We start from the raw sequence: 17,865 nt of genomic DNA on the forward strand, positions 1-17,865 counted from the left end.
GATAATCTCATACCAACAATGCTTGTCAAATATACATGTTTATATATACACACACATATGTGCATATAAGCATGTATATACATTTATCTGGTGTGTGTGTAAAAAATGTATAGTCTAAAAATACTAGCTCAAAGTCAGCTCTTTGTCCTTAAAAATTTGCCTACCCTTGTCCTAAGTATGAGGAAGATTTTTTACAAATGCATAGAAACATATTTGTTAACATAATTAACTATTAAGTATTACTTTTTTTCTTTCTTCTGTTCTTTGTCTTCTTGGTTTAGTGATTTCATTATTACTGTATTAAAAAATGAAGTAGTTGTACTTATCTTTTGTTTACTTCAACAGATAGAAATTTGGGGATCCATTTTATTTTTACCATGATTATTTAACATTTTAATATTTACAAGATGCATTAGCTTATTCTTTAACACGACAGCTCCCTCCCTATTTTAGGGATAAATCCAAGACCTCTTTGAGTTTTTCCAACAAAGTAATTAAGATTATTGTCGCAAAGTATACAGAGGGGGGCCCTTCTCTTCTGATGCAAACCATGTCTCCCTGGAAGGCAGTGTGCTAAATGTAGGGTCTAGTGTCTTCTTTTTCTTTATTTTCTACTCTCACTGTATATACTAGGAGTTTTCTCCTTGTGCTTATTTTAATGAAATGGTGCAGGAAAACCTTCTGAAAATACAATAAATAAGTAGTTAGCATCTATATTAATATTAAAAATATTATCTCATTTTATCTTCACAACCACCTGGGAAGTACATGCTGTTATTATACCCATTTTATATATGATGAAACCAGATCAGATATAGGCTGATTGATTTATATCCAGTAAGTATCTGAAGATGAATTTGAACTCCTGACCCTCCATCTACTGTTTGTACCCAATTGCACAAGCTAAAAAGGAGGGGGGCGGGAGCTCCCTATTTTGAGAGTATATAATTAAGCTCACCTCTCTGTGAGGCAAAGAAAAGAAAGGCTCATAATTTTCTTCCTGTGAAGTAAGAAAGTAACAGTAATATGCTATTCTATAAAATTCCCACAGTGTATTAAAATAATATTGTGTATATGTGTATATATGTATATATATATGAGGTTGCCAGATATACTCTCTCATCTGGGAGTAAGAACACTGTCTCGTGCTTTAAGACATACAAGCACTTTACATGTATTATTTCATTTTATCCTTACAACTACTCCATAATGTAGGTACTACTATTATTCTTATTCCCATTCTACAAATGAAGAAACTGAATTTAGGAGACATGGGCCTGGTCCAGAGAGGAGAGATGAGATGAAAATCAGGATAGGAATGATATGTAGGAAGGTAAGCACAGCAGCAGCAATAAAGGCATTCTAGTGTGGGCACTGTTTTGATAAAAACATGAGGGCTTCAAGACTTAAACTCTACTTGAATCCAAGGCTAGATATACATTGTTGATACCAAGTTGACATGTGTTAATCCATAGGTACAACCTCATTCAATTTAACAAACAGTTAACTGCTTACTCTGTTCTAGAGGCAGAGAAAATAAAACAGTCCCAGCCCTTGAGGAGCTTATGGGAAGATAGAACACAGGGTGATCTATAGCTGAAAGCAATCTCAGAGGCCTTCTAGTTCAATAACCTCATTTTATAGGTAAGAAAATTGAGGCCCTTGGAGAGCCCACACAAGTAGAAAGAATCAGAGGCAAGACTTCAATACAGTTCCTCTAACTCTAGAGCCAATGTTCTTCCATAGTATATATGAAATAATTTTAAGAGAGAAAAGGCCTTACTAGAGTTCTCGTGAAAAGTTCTATAAAGGAGGTGACACCTGTTCTGTATTTTGAAAGAAGGCTGAAATTCTACAAAGAGCTGCTGAAGATGTGCATTACATATACAGGGGCTCACTTGGAAAATAGCAGATGCTAGAGATTTACTCTAATGTATGAGGAAGAGATTTCAGACTGACCAGAAATAGTAAACTGTATAAAGTAGGTCTGGAAATGTGAAGACCTTTAAATTCCAGGCTTATCAGTTTGTATTTTATCCTAGAGGTAACAAGAGGGAGCTGTAAAAGATTTCTGAGTAGGGGAGTAACATGATCAAATGTTTTAGGAATAGCATTTTAGTGGCTGTTTGAAGGATGAACTGGAGAAGGCAAAATCCAGATGTAGAGAAAAAAGTCAGGAAAATACAGTAATGGTCTAATTGAGGTGATGAGGACCAGAAATAGGGTAGAGACTGTCTTAGTAGAGAAGCTAAAAGCCATAAATATGGATTTAAAGAGCCTACTGTGGCCTGAGGGTCACTCTAGTTCATGACTCTTAAGCTTTTAAGTTCTATTAATAGTCTTTTTAAAAAATAGTCCTCTTAAAAAGCTTATAATATTAGTTTAAAAACGGATATTTGACTCAAACCCTACCACTTATCATATGAGCATCAAGGTGAAACCATACTGTCATTTTAAAATTAATTAACCCCTATGTCTTATAACTTTTTTCACCCCCTACCATTTAACTATTTAGTGACCATTTCACTAGCAGGAAACAACTTTCATTGTGTTTAATGGTCAGAAACAAGAATTCATCGGTGGACAGCTGTTTTTCATGGCCATTATACTACCCAAATATCTAAGCCAAACATTATTTTTATGAAATAATTTTGCCAATTACATCGACTATGGTATCTTACAATGCATTATTTAGAGTATGTTGTTTTAATTAAATGTATTAAAAATTCCTTTGTCATGACTCTAAAAATTGAAATAGAATATCTTCCTCCACTTTCAAGGAAAGAAAACGTTTCTTAAATTGAGGAAGTACAAAAAGGACTATTAGGTTTAAAAAAGTGATTAAACTATGAAAAGACCTGACATAATCCCAATGGAGGAAGGCTTTCTACATGCTATAGAGAAGAATAGATATTTATTGTATAAAGGTATTTATAAATGGAGCCCCAGGGATCCACAATAAACCAAAAATATTTAAATCAGAAATTAACCTGAAATCTGGAGAGAAAGCTCTTAACTTGAGGAAGTACAAAACATCTTATGCATAAATGTGGTTTAAAAGTAAATATCTACTACATGGAGGTTTAACATATTTAAAAAATAACTCATACTTCAGTAGACTGAATTGAATTTTATGATTATATTCAGAAAATTAGAAAAAATTTGGATATAAATCTTTAGGTTATTGTTGTTCAGTCATTTTTCAGTCATGTCCAATTCCTTGTGAACATATTTGGGGTTTTCTTGGCAGACACTGCAGTAGTTTGCCATTTCCTTCTCCAGCTGATTAAAGAAAACAAGGTTTTGCACAGGGTCATACAGATAGTGCCTAAGGTCAGATTTGAACTTGGGGAGATCAGTATTCCTGATCCAGGCCTGGTACTCTATCTGCTGTATTACACTTCTAATAAGCATCGACTACCATTACAACAATGCACACACACTCTTGCTTACTCGCTCTTGCTCTCTTTCTCTCTCCATTTATATGTTCTGAAACTCTCAAACCTCCTTTCTCACTCGATATTCAAGAACCTCCCCCTTGCCCTTGCAATGATGGCATTTAAATCCATGTATAATGTAGTCATATACTTTAATACTTCAGTGATCCATGATTTTGTCTGTGTGAGCATCACCCAATGATACAGACTGCAAATCCTATCAAATTTAGCAGACAGTCATGGAGAGTTGCTATAAACAAATAATAGTCACCCTGCAGTCAACCTGATGAAAAGTCTCTCTGAATTTAGCTAACCTGACCTTTTAATATTAGACATAAATCACAAAACCATAAAAAAGCACCCTTCCCTCTTGATAAGAAAATCCAGAGCTTGCATTCTAATGACATGACTTAAGTGCATATAGTTAATTTAGACTCCTAGGTTTAAGACTAGGAACATCAGCATAACACAGACTGCATTTGTTCTTGGATTTGGAAGCATAGAAGACCTGTGAGATTCAACTTCCACAGCTGAAATTTACTAGCTATTTAACTGTAGGCAAGTCACTTTAACTTCTTAATGCCTCAATTTCTTCATCTACAAAATGGAAGTAACAAGAGTATTTAACAGCTACCTAACAGTTATGAGGCTCAAATGAGAAAACTAAAATAGAATTCTATGCAATTATTGTCATTCAGTAGAATGTAAGCTCTCCTGAGGGCAAAAATGGTATCGTTTTTGAAGTTCTGGCCCCAGCACCTAATGATGTCTTACCCATAGTTATGTGTTTATATTTATTGAGTGAACACTGAAAACTAAACTACTAACCACAACATGTAGGCATAGTACAAAATGCTTTGAGTAAATAAATTTGACAAAGATTTTAATTAAAATTTTCCACAATAAAGTTTTCAGTGTAAGATGAAAATAAACACTTTATTTACTGAAGTAGAAAGTGTTAAAGCAACAATTATGGAGTCAAAATACTCCAAGAAAAAGGGTTTACTAACTAGTTTAGGCCTAAAAGTTTATTTCTGTATGGGCCAATTTTAAACAAACTTCTTTTGCACTATGTAGAATGCCAGTAGTTAGAAAACACTGAAATCTTAAATATTATATATGCATATACACACACACACATATACATAACTATATAAAAATTTAAGGCATAAATAATTACCATGTTGAAATAAGAACGGATTTTAACTCCTCTTGCAAGGTCCCATACTATCACATTTCCATCATGACCAGCAGAAAAAAGAACTCTAGGATCAAATGGGTGTGGTTCAAGAACAAATACTTCATCTTCATGGCCCTGAAAAATGTATTTTTCAAGTTAAAATCACTGACAATAAAGCAAAATTAACAATACAACACTAATACAGCAAATATTTTTTGAATACTTCTATAAATTATTTTACTTCATTTACATACATTTCTTCAAATTTACTTGGCAAAATAAATACCTCAAATACTAAGCTATCAGTTAAGATTTATTATGTATCTACTATGTGCCAGACACCATGCTAAGTCCTGGGGATATAAAAAGAGACAAAAGACAAACCTTGCCCTCAAAGAAATTACAATCTAATGGAGAAGACAACATGCAAAAACACACACACACACACACACACACACACAGAGCAAGCTATATGGAGGATGAAAAGGAAATAATTAACAGAAGGAAAGCACGAGAATTAGAAATAAAACTAAGCTAAATGATATAAATGCCCAAAGTCAGGTATCACATAGTGATGTAAGGCAGTAGTATCAAACTCAAATAGAATCAACAGTCACTAAACTATTCATAAGAGCCCTTCAAGCACGTATTTGCTGACTTAGAAAACACAAATTAACAATATCTGATTTATTGTATTAAATATTTCCCAATTACACATTTATCTGGTTTAGCCACATCTGGGAGTGGTGTGAACACCACGTTTGACACCTCTCATGTAGGGAACTTTCTGTATAGTGCTCTTCCAAATCAATAAACAATTGGATGTGACAGCAGGACATCAGAAAAGAGTTATTTCTTTTAATTCCCTTCAAAGTTTCAATTCTTGCAAGAACCCCATAATAAGCTAGTCATCTGGGAATAGTCTTTAGAAGCTCAGGATAAAATGACAGATGTTTATTTCTATAATTTCTTTGTTTTCTCATTATATGTGTTGAAGTTAGCTCAATATAAGCTAACTTAATAGTTATATATTAACTAAGTCTACTAAATAAAAATTGGAAGATTTTTCTTACCATGAGTATGTGAATAAGTTGACCAGTATAAGAATTCCAGACTTTCAAGGTCATATTATTAACAGCAGTTATTACAGTGTTGTCATGACGGTCCCATGCTACCATAGTTACTTTAAGTTTTGTGATTTTGTCTTCTACCCCTTGCAGGATTTGTCTGAAAGTAATAAAAATGTTATTTTAACCAAATATTTTACATTAGGTAAATATTGGTACCACAGAAATCTGAAAAGGTTTTATTATGAACCCTATTATTTAGTAATAATAACGTATAATAAAAATAGCTACTTGGATTTAAATTCAGAAACTGGAATCTACCACTGACTTTATGACCTTTATGACCCAGAGGCAAATTAGTACAACTCATTCCCACCCCCAAAAGAAAAATTATAAAATACTAAACATATGTGTTAAATACATTTAAGACAAGAATAGGAAAAAAGTCATTGCCTCATATCATAATTATACCACTATTTTAGATGGATCAGTTTAAAGGGATCCCACAGATCAAAGAAGAAACAGTGAAATTTCACTTAAGAGATTATTGAAGTAAGAAATTTTGTGAGGAGTGATGTGGGCCTGAATCATGGTGGTAGCTGTGTGAATGGAAAGGCCCAGATACAATAGATATGATGGTAGAAATGTAACATTTGAAATTTTATTGTATATGTGGGGTTGGGTCGCTAGTTCCAAGTTTTAGAACTAGAAGAGTCCTTCAATGTCATCCAATCAAACCTTCCAATTTTAGGGAGGAAAAAATCAAAGACAAAGGAAATTTAAGTGACTTAGTCATATAATATTAAGTAGCAAAACTGGGATTCAAACCTAGACCCTGAGTTCAGATGCAGTTTTCTCTCCACTTCATCATTTGATGATGTTGTTCAGTCACATCTGACTCTTCATGACCTGAAGGACCATAGTGTCCATGGGGCTTTCTTGGCAAAGATATACAGTTTGCCATTACCGTCTTCAGTGGATTAAGGAAAACAGAGGTTAAGTGACCTGCCCAGGGTCACACAGATATTAAGTGCCTGAGACTGGATTTGAAGTCATGTAAAGTCTACGCCCAGTGCTTAATTCATTGAACCACCTATCTACTACCTCTTCACCATATATACACCTGATGAAGACCCTTCTACACTGCTAAGATATTTGAACGACATATACCTAAGCAATTTTTCAAGTTTGATAGCTTACCCTGCTGGACGAGTAGCCATATCTAACAAAATACTCTTCCATTCTTTTCTCTTAAACTGCCAAATTCGGGCTGTTCCATCACGACTCCCACTTACAAACCTAGTGAGAAGAAAGATACAAACAGCTTTAAGCATTTATTTTCCTGACCTCTATTCTGTAAAATATAAAAATTTTCCTTCATATACTCACATTTATAACATTAAATTAAAAAATATTCTTAAAAATGAGTCCCTAAACTTTTGAAAACTACTGATATTCAACATTTGCCTTTCTAACTTTTAATGTAAATTTACTGGTATCAGTGATTAGCACTGAAAAATAAAGTTTCAAAGGTGGTTTAGGACCACTCTCCATTATTCTAAGCAACTTAGTTCTGCACTAAATGTTCTGTAGTTACTGTGGTCAGAAATGAATGTGCAGTACTACATCCCTTCATTTCTTTCTTCCAATAAAAAACATATCAGTAAATATTACATTGCAAATATGGGTTTTCAAATAATATGAATAAATTTCTCTTAACTTTCCCTATAAAATCATGTTCAAAATGAATGCTCCCAACATAATCTAAATGTAAACATTTATAAGAATATAGATCTTCACAACTTTCAGTATAACATAAAAATATGTATTTTTTTGTTATTTTATATTATAAATCAACACTAAGTATTGACTCACCTTTGTATAAGAAAAGAAACTTGTTTTACTTCTTAATATGTTAATAAAAAATTCACTTTCTTTTTCCTTTTCTTTAATTGGACTTATGATTTTATCAAGGTATGGAATACCTACTGTGAAAATTTTGTTTACTGATGCAGATCCCTAAAACTCACCAGCAATTTTGTCTTTATACTCTTTCTGGCACTACAAAAAAGTATCTTCAGTTGTTAAGGCCACTCACTCTGATCCAACCAAGCATCAAATAATTAATTTCAAAGAAGTTTTAAAGCTACTGGTTTTTTGTTTTTACAATTTCATAGTTTAAAAAACTAAGAACAAGGGGCAGCTAGGTGGCGCAGTGGATAGAGCACTGGCCATGGAGTCAGGAGGACCTGAGTTCAAATCTAGCCTCAGATACTTGACACACTAGCTATGTGACCCTGGGAAAGTCACTTAACCCCAAATACCTCAAAAAATAATAACAACAACAAAGAACATATTCTTTGAAAAAATATAAATTATAATTTTTCTTACCTGCTACTAGTGTTTGAAAACTGGATGCTATCAACTTTGTCCTATAAATAAATTAAAGGAAAAAAAAAGAGCTGAATGCAACTGCCAAAGACATTTTAATTAGATAAGGAAATGCTCTCAAGTAATACTTACAGTATGATATTCCAGTTCTGATATTTTCTCTGGCTGACCTGATCCAAAAAAATAAACTCTAATGATATGATCAGTACTTCCTGTGGCCAGAAACATTCCACCTATGAAAGGATCCAACAAACACGTTAATGTAGTTTCACAACCTTTAAAAATTAAGATTCTAAAATACTATAAACATCATGATCTCTATCATGAGACTAAATTTAAAATCTAAATGTATTCATTCTTTCTGAACATTTAATACTTAGTGAATTTTTCAAAATTTAATATATTATTTATAGAGCAAATGGTAAAATGAGATTGAATAATCTTTTAATCTCACTATGTAAATGAAATTCAAATTGTAGTTTAAATGTACACTATATCATTTTGCAGCTAAAAGCCAGACAAATCATTTCAAACATTACTGTAAAATTGTCATAGTAGCTTGAAAACATCTAAAACGTTTTTATCAGATGAAAATCAAGACATCTAAGAAAGGCAGTATTTAATATCACCATCACCTGTCTTCTCGTTATTCAAAGAATCATACATTTCTAAATCTAAAAGGGATTTCAAGACATCTAGTTCACTGCCCCTTATTTTACAGATCAGGAAACTTAAGATTCAGAGAGACTGATTTGTTCAATACCACACAGGTGGTAAATAGCAGAGCCATGAACCTGAGGTCCTAATGCTTCCAAATCTAGCAACTCTTTCTACAGCACAATGCTGGTGATACTGGACTTTACTTTGACATATACTGTGGCCTTAATTTCAGTAATAAAAAAAATCCTGCTCACTCTAGGCTAATTAGAAGGAAGACTAAAGTAGAATTACAAGCAAATTCTAAAACCATAAAGTAAAGCTTTCTTTACATCAGTTAACACTTTCATCTCTAAGGCCCATCAGTAAAATCCCTAAATTCTGACTTGTCTTCTTTTATATATTTATATATAGATATAGATAGATAGCTAGAAATTATTTAAACTGAAGTATGAACTTCACAGCACAGGTTACATCTGATATTACAAAATACCTAAGTCTAATGGGGTATGCAAAAAAGTTAGTGCATGGCAACTGGAATACCTCCCAACGAATTTTATAAATGTCTATATTATTTAGCTACAAGGTACTTCCAAAGTTCAAATGAAAGAATTCAGTCTCTACATTTTAATACAAATGGGCTTACTTAATTCTTATCTTAATTCAAGGTTCTAATCTTTTCATATTTGATCAACACTGAATTTTGTGAATGCTTTTCCTCTTCTTAGCAAAAAAAATCACAATCTAATTATATAACTTGAATTAGAAGAAAAAAAATCCAAAAATGTCCTGAATTCTTTTGTATTCACTACTGTTGTCTTCTAATCCCTTTCCTCCACCCCACAGGGGAAAATTACAACAATTTTAATAATATAATATTCATCTCATTGAAAATTCTGTTTAAAAATGACAACAAAAAATTTTAAATAGAAAAGAGTGAGGGGAAAAGCTAAAAGAGAAAATCCTACCAGCACTAAAAGAAGAACAGATCATTTGGACTCCAGGTCGAGGGCGTTCTGTAAATTTTGTGGGTCTTTGACTACAATGTAAAAAAATAAACAATTAAAATTATCATCCTAAAGGGATCAGTACTTCCAGAAATACTCTTAAGTTTCAAAATAAGTACAGTAGGACAGAAATTAAACAAGAAGTAACAGATGGCTGCCCATCTATAAACAATTTAGAATTATTGTTTCATGATTGGATTTTGTGGAAACCCTAGCCATTGATATTTTTAGGAATTCCTGATTACACAGTAAATTTTCCCATAATCACTCACCAATAATGACTCCAAGGTCATTGGCACAGTAGAAACAATTATTGGTTACATTCACTTTTAATCAAATTTGATGGGGTCTCAGTATGCCATATGGCACAACAGTGTAACACACTAATGCAACAGGAAAACTATGATTTGTAAAATGGAAAAGGCCATTTAAAAAGACTTTTTTGATTTTTTTCTTTTTTTTTTTATCTAAGAGGGCATATAGGGGAGATTGGCAGTGCTAGAGATAAGGTTAGCTTCCCCAAAAATAATTTAGAAAAAAGGATACTTGAAGCTTTCCTTTTTTAAATTAACAGACTACAACACAAGGAAATCCAGAAGGAAACAAACAAGACAGCTTTGAAAGTAACAAGATGAATTTACAATGTATTTTTTAAAAATTATACAGAAATTTGTGTTTTTATATGTGTGTATGCACACATGTCTATACATTTTTGTTCATGTATATGTATAGATATATGTGTATATCCCCATATTATTTTTTGTTCTAATTTGTAGATGAAAGTAATAACTACTACTACTATTAATATTTATATGTTAATACTTTATGTGACAGGCACTGTGCTAAGTGCTTTACAATTATTCTCAGTTTATCCTCATGACAACCCTGGGAGGTAGGTGCTGCTATTATCCCTATTTTACAGATGTGAAAACTGATGTTAAGTAATTTGCCGGATTTGAATGCAGTTCTTCCTGAGTCCATTAAGTGGCACTCTATTTTACCACCTAGCTGCATTTTTAGAATTCGTTAAATTGGGAATGGGGAAAAAAAATGTAAAAACTACCTTTTGTTAAAGGCTTTTTCTTCTAGTCATCATAAGATTTAAGTCTAGAAGGAACTACAAGTCATTTATTCCAACTCCCTTACTTTATTGATCAGGAAACAGGATTAGAGAGATTAAGTAATTTGCTGAAGATCACATGGCTTTTAATTTAAGTGCCACATTAGGTAACAAATATATATTAGATAATACAAAATGTTCAGTTCTTTAACACTAGAAATAAGTTTAAGTACCAAAAAGTAGATAGAGACAAACTATTTATGTTACTAATACACCAAAACATATCCACTATACAGCAAAAAATAAGGACATTCAAATTAAACTTACTATATCATAATTATCCAACTCAAAATCTAAAAACCCACTCTCACTGCAGTGGTCTTAAGACCATAGAGAGACTAAGGAGTTATTTTAATGATTCACAAATCATAAAGCAAATATGAGACAGCTAGGTGGAACAGCAGACAGAGCACCAGGCCTGAAAGAAGACTCATCTTTGTGAGTTCAAATCCAGTCTCAAACACTATGTGACTCTAAGCAAGTCATGTAATCTTGTTTGCCTCGGTTTCTTCATCTGTAAAATGATGTGGAGAAGGAAATGGCAAACCACTCCAGTTTCTTTCCCAAGAAAATCCCAAATGGGATCATAAACAGTTGGATATTGAAGCTGTCAGACTGAACAACAAAGCAAATATATCTCTATAAGGGGATAAAATACTATGCTTTGTGATACATGTTACTATTTCTAAATTTTATTTTTATTCATAATTTAACCAATACGCACCCCAAAATTCTGTATTTACAATAGATTTTTTTTAAGTGAGGCAACTGGGGTTAAGTGACTTGCCCAGGGTCACACAGCTAGTAAGTGTTAAGTGTCTGAGCCCGGATTTGAACTCAGGTACTCCTGACTCCAGGGCCAGTGCTCTATTCACTGCGCCACCTAGTTGCCCTACAATAGATTTTTTAAAAGAGGCTTCTGTGGAGGTAAAAACCTGTATTACATACAACCTACTTGATTTTTGAAATACAACATAAATTCAACATGTTACTTTCAAAGCTCTCTGACCATTTTCCTTCTCAATTTCCCTTAATTCTCTTCTGTACATTTTTCCAATGCACAAAACACTTTCAAATAACCCTATTTTTTCCTTTTCTATTTGTCAATTATATCTTTCACCTCACCCTCCCTCACCAAGTCCTATCCCTAAATATAAAAACATAATCTTTGTAACAAATTAAGCATAATCAACATGTTAACACTTGAAATTAAGTATATCCTATTTTGATTGCTAAAATATGAATTCATTTAAAATAGTACTAAATTCAAACTAGTCATGTGCCATTGCATATTCTTTTTTAAATCAACAAATTAACCATAGTACAATTACTATTTGAATCATGTGGTAGGTCCACGAAAATTTTTTTAATATAAAGATGAATGGGAACCATTCATATATCAATTGTATTGTGAAACATGAAACATAGTCAAGAGTTATCTGCCTTAAAATTTAATTTGTTATAATGGTGTAATCATATCCTTTTCCACTATTTTCTTATAATAAAATTCTAATTTCTCATACAAAAAAAAAGATTTTAAACTGTCTTGCTGAAATTTAACAAAATTAAATTTTAATCATGGTATGTAGTCCAACATGCATACTGTACTAATTGTTGAAAGGATTTTGAAATTCTATTTAAGGTTTTCTTAGAAATACATGAAATAAAAAAATATAATTAGACCATCAAATTTGATTATTTCAAGTAGCTTCTACAATCAAAAATTATCCATTATAAACCTTTGCCATTCAAATATTAATAAGTTTTATTCACTGGTTTACTTGAAAATATCACTGAAGGAACAAAGTTTCTTAAAAAATTTTTTGTACTTTGAACACTGAATGGAATAGGCCTGTCTATAGGTCCAAACTGTTCGACAGTTACCATAACAGTAATTTTTTATTATGAATCAGTTTGAGACACTCTTATAAAATGAAAGAAAACAAATTATTTAAGAAAATTTAAAACAAATTAGCAATGTTAACATTTTATTTCCTTAATATTTATTGACCTTAGTATAGGTAAGCTAAAACATACAAGTTAAAAGAAACAAAAATTGCTAGAATTCATTTATAAGAATTAGCTTGCTTATGACAAAAAGTAATCTACTTTGGTGGTACTAGGAATACATTAAATTTCAAGTTACATGTTATACATTCAGACTCTCAATGTAAGATCCAAAAAAGACACTTATCACCTATCTTTTGATTGAAATTTGATAAGAATGAATGTATAAACATTTATGAGATGCTTCCTTTGTGTCAAACACTATGATAAGAGGTCTGGGCATCAAGCATCATGTATCTGTGTATTCAAGTTAGGTATAAACAACTCTAGTTTATTCAATTAAATAGAAATTAAAAATGGATTTTGCATTTTTTCCCCAGGAATCATAAGCTATGAAAAACCCATCTAGCTATGGCTGGGGCAGGGGAGTGTGCACGCGCGCGTGCGTGTGTGTCTGTGTGTGTGTGTGTGTGTGTGAGAGAGAGAGAGAGAGAGAGAGAGAGAGAGAGAGAGAGAGAGAGAGAGAGAGAGAGAGTGTGTGTCTGCTTTCTTCAACTCAGAGTACTTGAACCAGCTTCCAAACAAATCAACTAGTTTGGAGCAGAAACTCCCTAAAATACACGTGGCCAGATGGGAGGTGTTACCTAGTAAATAAAGTAATGAAGGGTGGGTTTTAAAAAATCTGTTTAACCAATTATTTATTTTACTGTTTCCTTCAATTAGTGTGGATGACAGTTGACCTAGTCACTTTCCAAAAAGATATAACATTACATTTAACCTGATTTCTTCCATACTCACAAAACAAAAAATGTTAGCTTTGATTTTGTAATTAGATGCACCCCTTATCTGGGAAATCTCTAGAAATCAAAACTATAAAAACAAGAAGGAAAACCAGCTGTCACAAAGCTTACTCCAGAGGAGAAAAATGACACTCTCAGGACAGAGTGTATTGACTCGTTATCATTCAGAAATTTAATAGCTTATTTTTAGCAAGCTTGATTAGCTGGTTTCCTGAGGCAATTTTCTTATTTTTTTCTAAGTTACATATTACATGTGTATTGTTGGAGCAAATAACTGCTCATAGAATAAAGAGAGAATAAGATGGCAAAAAATATCAACAAAAAAACCCCATAGCAATCTAAAGTTATTTAGTATAGGGACAAGTAACCTTAAACACTTTAACTGTCCCTGAGAACATTATAATATGGTATTAAAAATGAGAGTTCTGAGTCAACTAGAAAACGTGAGAAATGTTTAATATCATCCTTTGCTTTAAAAAAAACCCAAGGAAGAATACATTTGGGCAAAAAGCCATTTAAAAAATGGTTAAAATTCTTTTCAGAACTTCAAAGGAAAACCTTGAAAATTTTCGATAAATGAAGATACTAGCCCTAATTTATGAGAGCCTTCATGCACCCAAAGAAACAAACTTTAGGAAAAAGAAAAAGTTATTTATTGAAATAAGTGACATCAGGAAATATCAAAAAAGGGAAAAACTAATTTTCTAAGCTTTTATTTTTTAAAGACCATATATCTTCTACTGACTTCTGGCCACTAAGCATTATCCTTCCACTCACTTGTCAGTCTCATTTTCTATTTCAACTTTTAATGGAAGTCTCCATAACCATAAAAAGACTTCAAGATCAGAATGCAACAAGCTCATTGAAAGGTATAAAATATGTCTTTATCTTTGTATCACCTCTAAAACCTAGCACAATGAGTTATAAATAAAAGGCACAATTGTACATTTAAAAAATTATGGATTTCTACCATAAACATCATTAAAATTAAATTCTTTTCTCCCAATAAAATTATTGAGGTTCATGTTTAATTTCATGATTTTGAATATAACACATTACTCAAGATGATATGGTAAAAAAAAATACAGTTATCCCTTCCACATTGCAACTTTTCCCATAATGGTTTTGATATACCATGGGTCAGCATAAGAAATTAAACAGGAATTTTGGGGAAGTTTTATGGAAGCTGCAGACAACACATGAAGGCTGGCAGATGACACAGAGAAAGTTTAGAAACCCAAAAATGCATGAAATATATTCACATAGTATTGTATAATATCAACATAGTTTATCTTCTGATACCATAAAAATTCCAATTTCTTCATTGGCATGAAGGGAGGGCCAAAAGATTTTATGTGGATTTTCCAGATTGAGGGGGCACTGTGCCCCTAACCCCCTCAATTTGGAAGGGATAACTGCAGTATATCAAGGTGTTCTAAAAAGTCTACAAACAATATATTGGTTTAATATGGAAGTTACTTAATGTGTTGGGATGTTCAACTTTTATCCTCTAATTCCATAAATTTCAATAAGGCTACTTATGATAGTTGTTGCATGTCTCACAGGTGCTTCACTCTGCACTACTTTTAAATGGTCATAAACTGCTTTGACATTAACTCATCTTGGAATTTTGTGTGTTGTTTATTTGTTTGGTGGGCAGGGCAATACTTATTTAGATAAGACAGTCAACTTCCGTAAGGACCTATATCTTGTTTGCAAAATGGCCACCTCTAGCATTGAATCTATTACACAATCCTATTCTGACAAAAGGTAAGATTCAACAAAGAGGCACTCTATTTATAATAGGAACTAAGGGTAAAGAAAAAAATATTTTCATCCCTGTTTAGGTGAAATCAGTCATTTTAGGAAATATTTGCCCTAACGCTTTCTCTAAATTAGAACTAAATATCAGAATGCCTATATTTGACAACAGAATCAACTAGTTTGATACTTCCTAAAGTGAAGGTTATAGAACTATTTTACACTAAAAGAATTCTAAAAAAAGAAAAGAGAGAATATGAAAGGGAAAGACTAGAAAGGAACTAGAAAAAAGAAAAGCATGAAATAATGCAAAACTGATGAAACTCTGGCTGTAAACCATGAAATAAAAAACAGGGTATATTTAAGGAAAAAAAAAAGAAACAAAGGTCTGTATTACTTGGGCAAAATTTTAAATTACTCAAATGCCAGTTTTTGGCAGAGGAAAAAGAATCATTTTCAATAGTTTACTTTTTAAATACTTAAAAAAATGCAACCATTAAACAAGCCATTTCTATTGTACATTTTAGAAAACTGACTTTATTTTAAGGGTTCCAGCATCCCATAGCCAAAAACATATTGTGCCATCTGCCCCTGTAGAAGAGAGATATCTCTTTGAGCCACTGCATAATGGAGAAAACTGAAAAACAAGAACAGAAAGAAAAAAAAATCTTTATACAAACATAACACTTTCTTCAAATAATGAAATTTACAATGGCTCCAAATGTTTGCTACCTTAAAAATAGTAACAAATAAAATAACTTACATAGTACCAAAAATGAACATTGAAACACTGAAGTAAACTCTATCAAATAACACAGGAAGTTCATTCATATACCTAAAGCTAGAAGGGGCCTCAAAGATTTTACAAATGAAGAAGTTAAAGCAGCACAGGGAGATATCAGTCAGCATTTATTAAGCATTTACCATGTGCTAGGCACTGTGCTAAGTGCTAGGGATACAAAGAAAAGCAAAAGTATGGTCCTTGCCCTTAAGGAGCTCACATTCTAATAAAAAGAACAAGTAAACAACTACATAAACATTGTATACATACAGAGTAGACAGAAAGTAATCCCAGAATAAAGACACTACAGTGCTGGAGACTGGGAAAGGGTTCCTGGAAAAGGTAGAATTTGAGCTAAGTCTTAAAAGCAGCCAAGGAGGTCAAGAGGTAAGGTCTAGGCAAAGTGGAAGAGCATGCAAGATATTGGGGGAGCGGAACAGCTAGTAAAAAGGCAGAGAAGTGGGAGATGCAAGTGTCATATGCAAAGAAGGTAGGTAGGTGTTCCTGAAGTGCAAAGTACATGAAAGGGAGAAAAGTGTAAGACATCCAGAAAGATAGGAAGGGTCAACATTGTGAAAAGCTTTAAATGCTGAACGTAACATTTTGTATTTGATCTTGGAGGCAACAAGGAACCAGTGAAATTTATAAAATCAAGGAGGATAGAGGGATGAGGAATCAACATGGTCAAATGTTTGTTTTAGGGAAAATCAGTTTGATTGCTGAATGAATAGCAGACAAGAGACAAGGCAGAGACACTAATTAGAAGGCTACTGAAGTAGTCCAGGTGTAGGGTGATAGGAGGTTGTACCAGGGTTATGGTTCTGAGTGGAGAGAAGTGAATGAAGATGAGAGAGGTTTTAAAGGTAGAAACTATAAATAACAAGACTTGCCAAAAGAATGGAGTGTGAGTGTAAGAGAGGAGTTGAAGAAAACTGAAGTTGCAAGCCTGGGTGACTTTGAAGGGTGGACTATCAACAATAAAGATGTCGAAGAAGGGAGCGTTTGGAAGAAAAGATGTGTTCTGTTTTAGACATGCTGAATTTGAGATGCCTATCAGACATACTGTTCCTCACATCCAAAAAGCAATATGTGGTACCATACTAGAAGTCAGGAGAGAGGGCTAATGGCTGTATATGAAGATGTGAGAATCATCTACATAGAGATGATAAAGTCATGTCTGGCAGAACTAAGACATAATGCCAGTATTTTAAAAATACAAACTTTTATATAAAAGGGTTATATAAAAAGCACCTCTCTTTCTCTCAGTTCCTACTGGTCTTCATAATTAGGTAAGAAAAATTAAAAGAAGATAAATCTGATTACTTTCTGAGGTATAACAATTTTATTAAAGTGACTTCCCTTGAGGACTTTTGAAGTGATTGAATAAATTAATAATTACCTGTAGTGATGTTATGGATGCACTGTGACCCTGAAGAACTGCCAAAGGAGCACATGTTCGTAGACACCACACACGAATCATTTTATCACAACTTCCAGCAGCAATCATGGTGTTTTCATAGTTCACAGCCATATCTGATATTTCAGCTGCATGTCCTCTTAAAGTAGCCAGCAATCTTCCATCATCTGTTGCCCAGATTTTTACAAGGCAATCATCAGAACCCTTAAAGAAAAAGTAATATAAATCTGATTTTTTTTT

The 17,865-nt window shown here is 32.8% G+C and overlaps 1 protein-coding gene across 1 annotated transcript in view; it reads right to left on the reverse strand.

The window, feature by feature from the left end:
* LOC122753697 (pleckstrin homology domain interacting protein) overlaps positions 1 to 17,865 on the reverse strand; it is a 181,192-nt gene that overhangs the window by 99,578 nt on the left and 63,749 nt on the right. Inside the window, 8 exon segments of the mRNA XM_044001307.1 lie at positions 4,618 to 4,752; positions 5,691 to 5,844; positions 6,885 to 6,983; positions 8,076 to 8,116; positions 8,208 to 8,308; positions 9,701 to 9,771; positions 15,964 to 16,064; positions 17,608 to 17,829. Of these exon segments, the coding sequence (XP_043857242.1) occupies positions 4,618 to 4,752; positions 5,691 to 5,844; positions 6,885 to 6,983; positions 8,076 to 8,116; positions 8,208 to 8,308; positions 9,701 to 9,771; positions 15,964 to 16,064; positions 17,608 to 17,829 (924 nt within the window).

This window comes from Dromiciops gliroides, chromosome 4 (genome assembly GCF_019393635.1).
Source record: "Dromiciops gliroides isolate mDroGli1 chromosome 4, mDroGli1.pri, whole genome shotgun sequence".
NCBI lineage: Eukaryota > Metazoa > Chordata > Mammalia > Microbiotheria > Microbiotheriidae > Dromiciops > Dromiciops gliroides.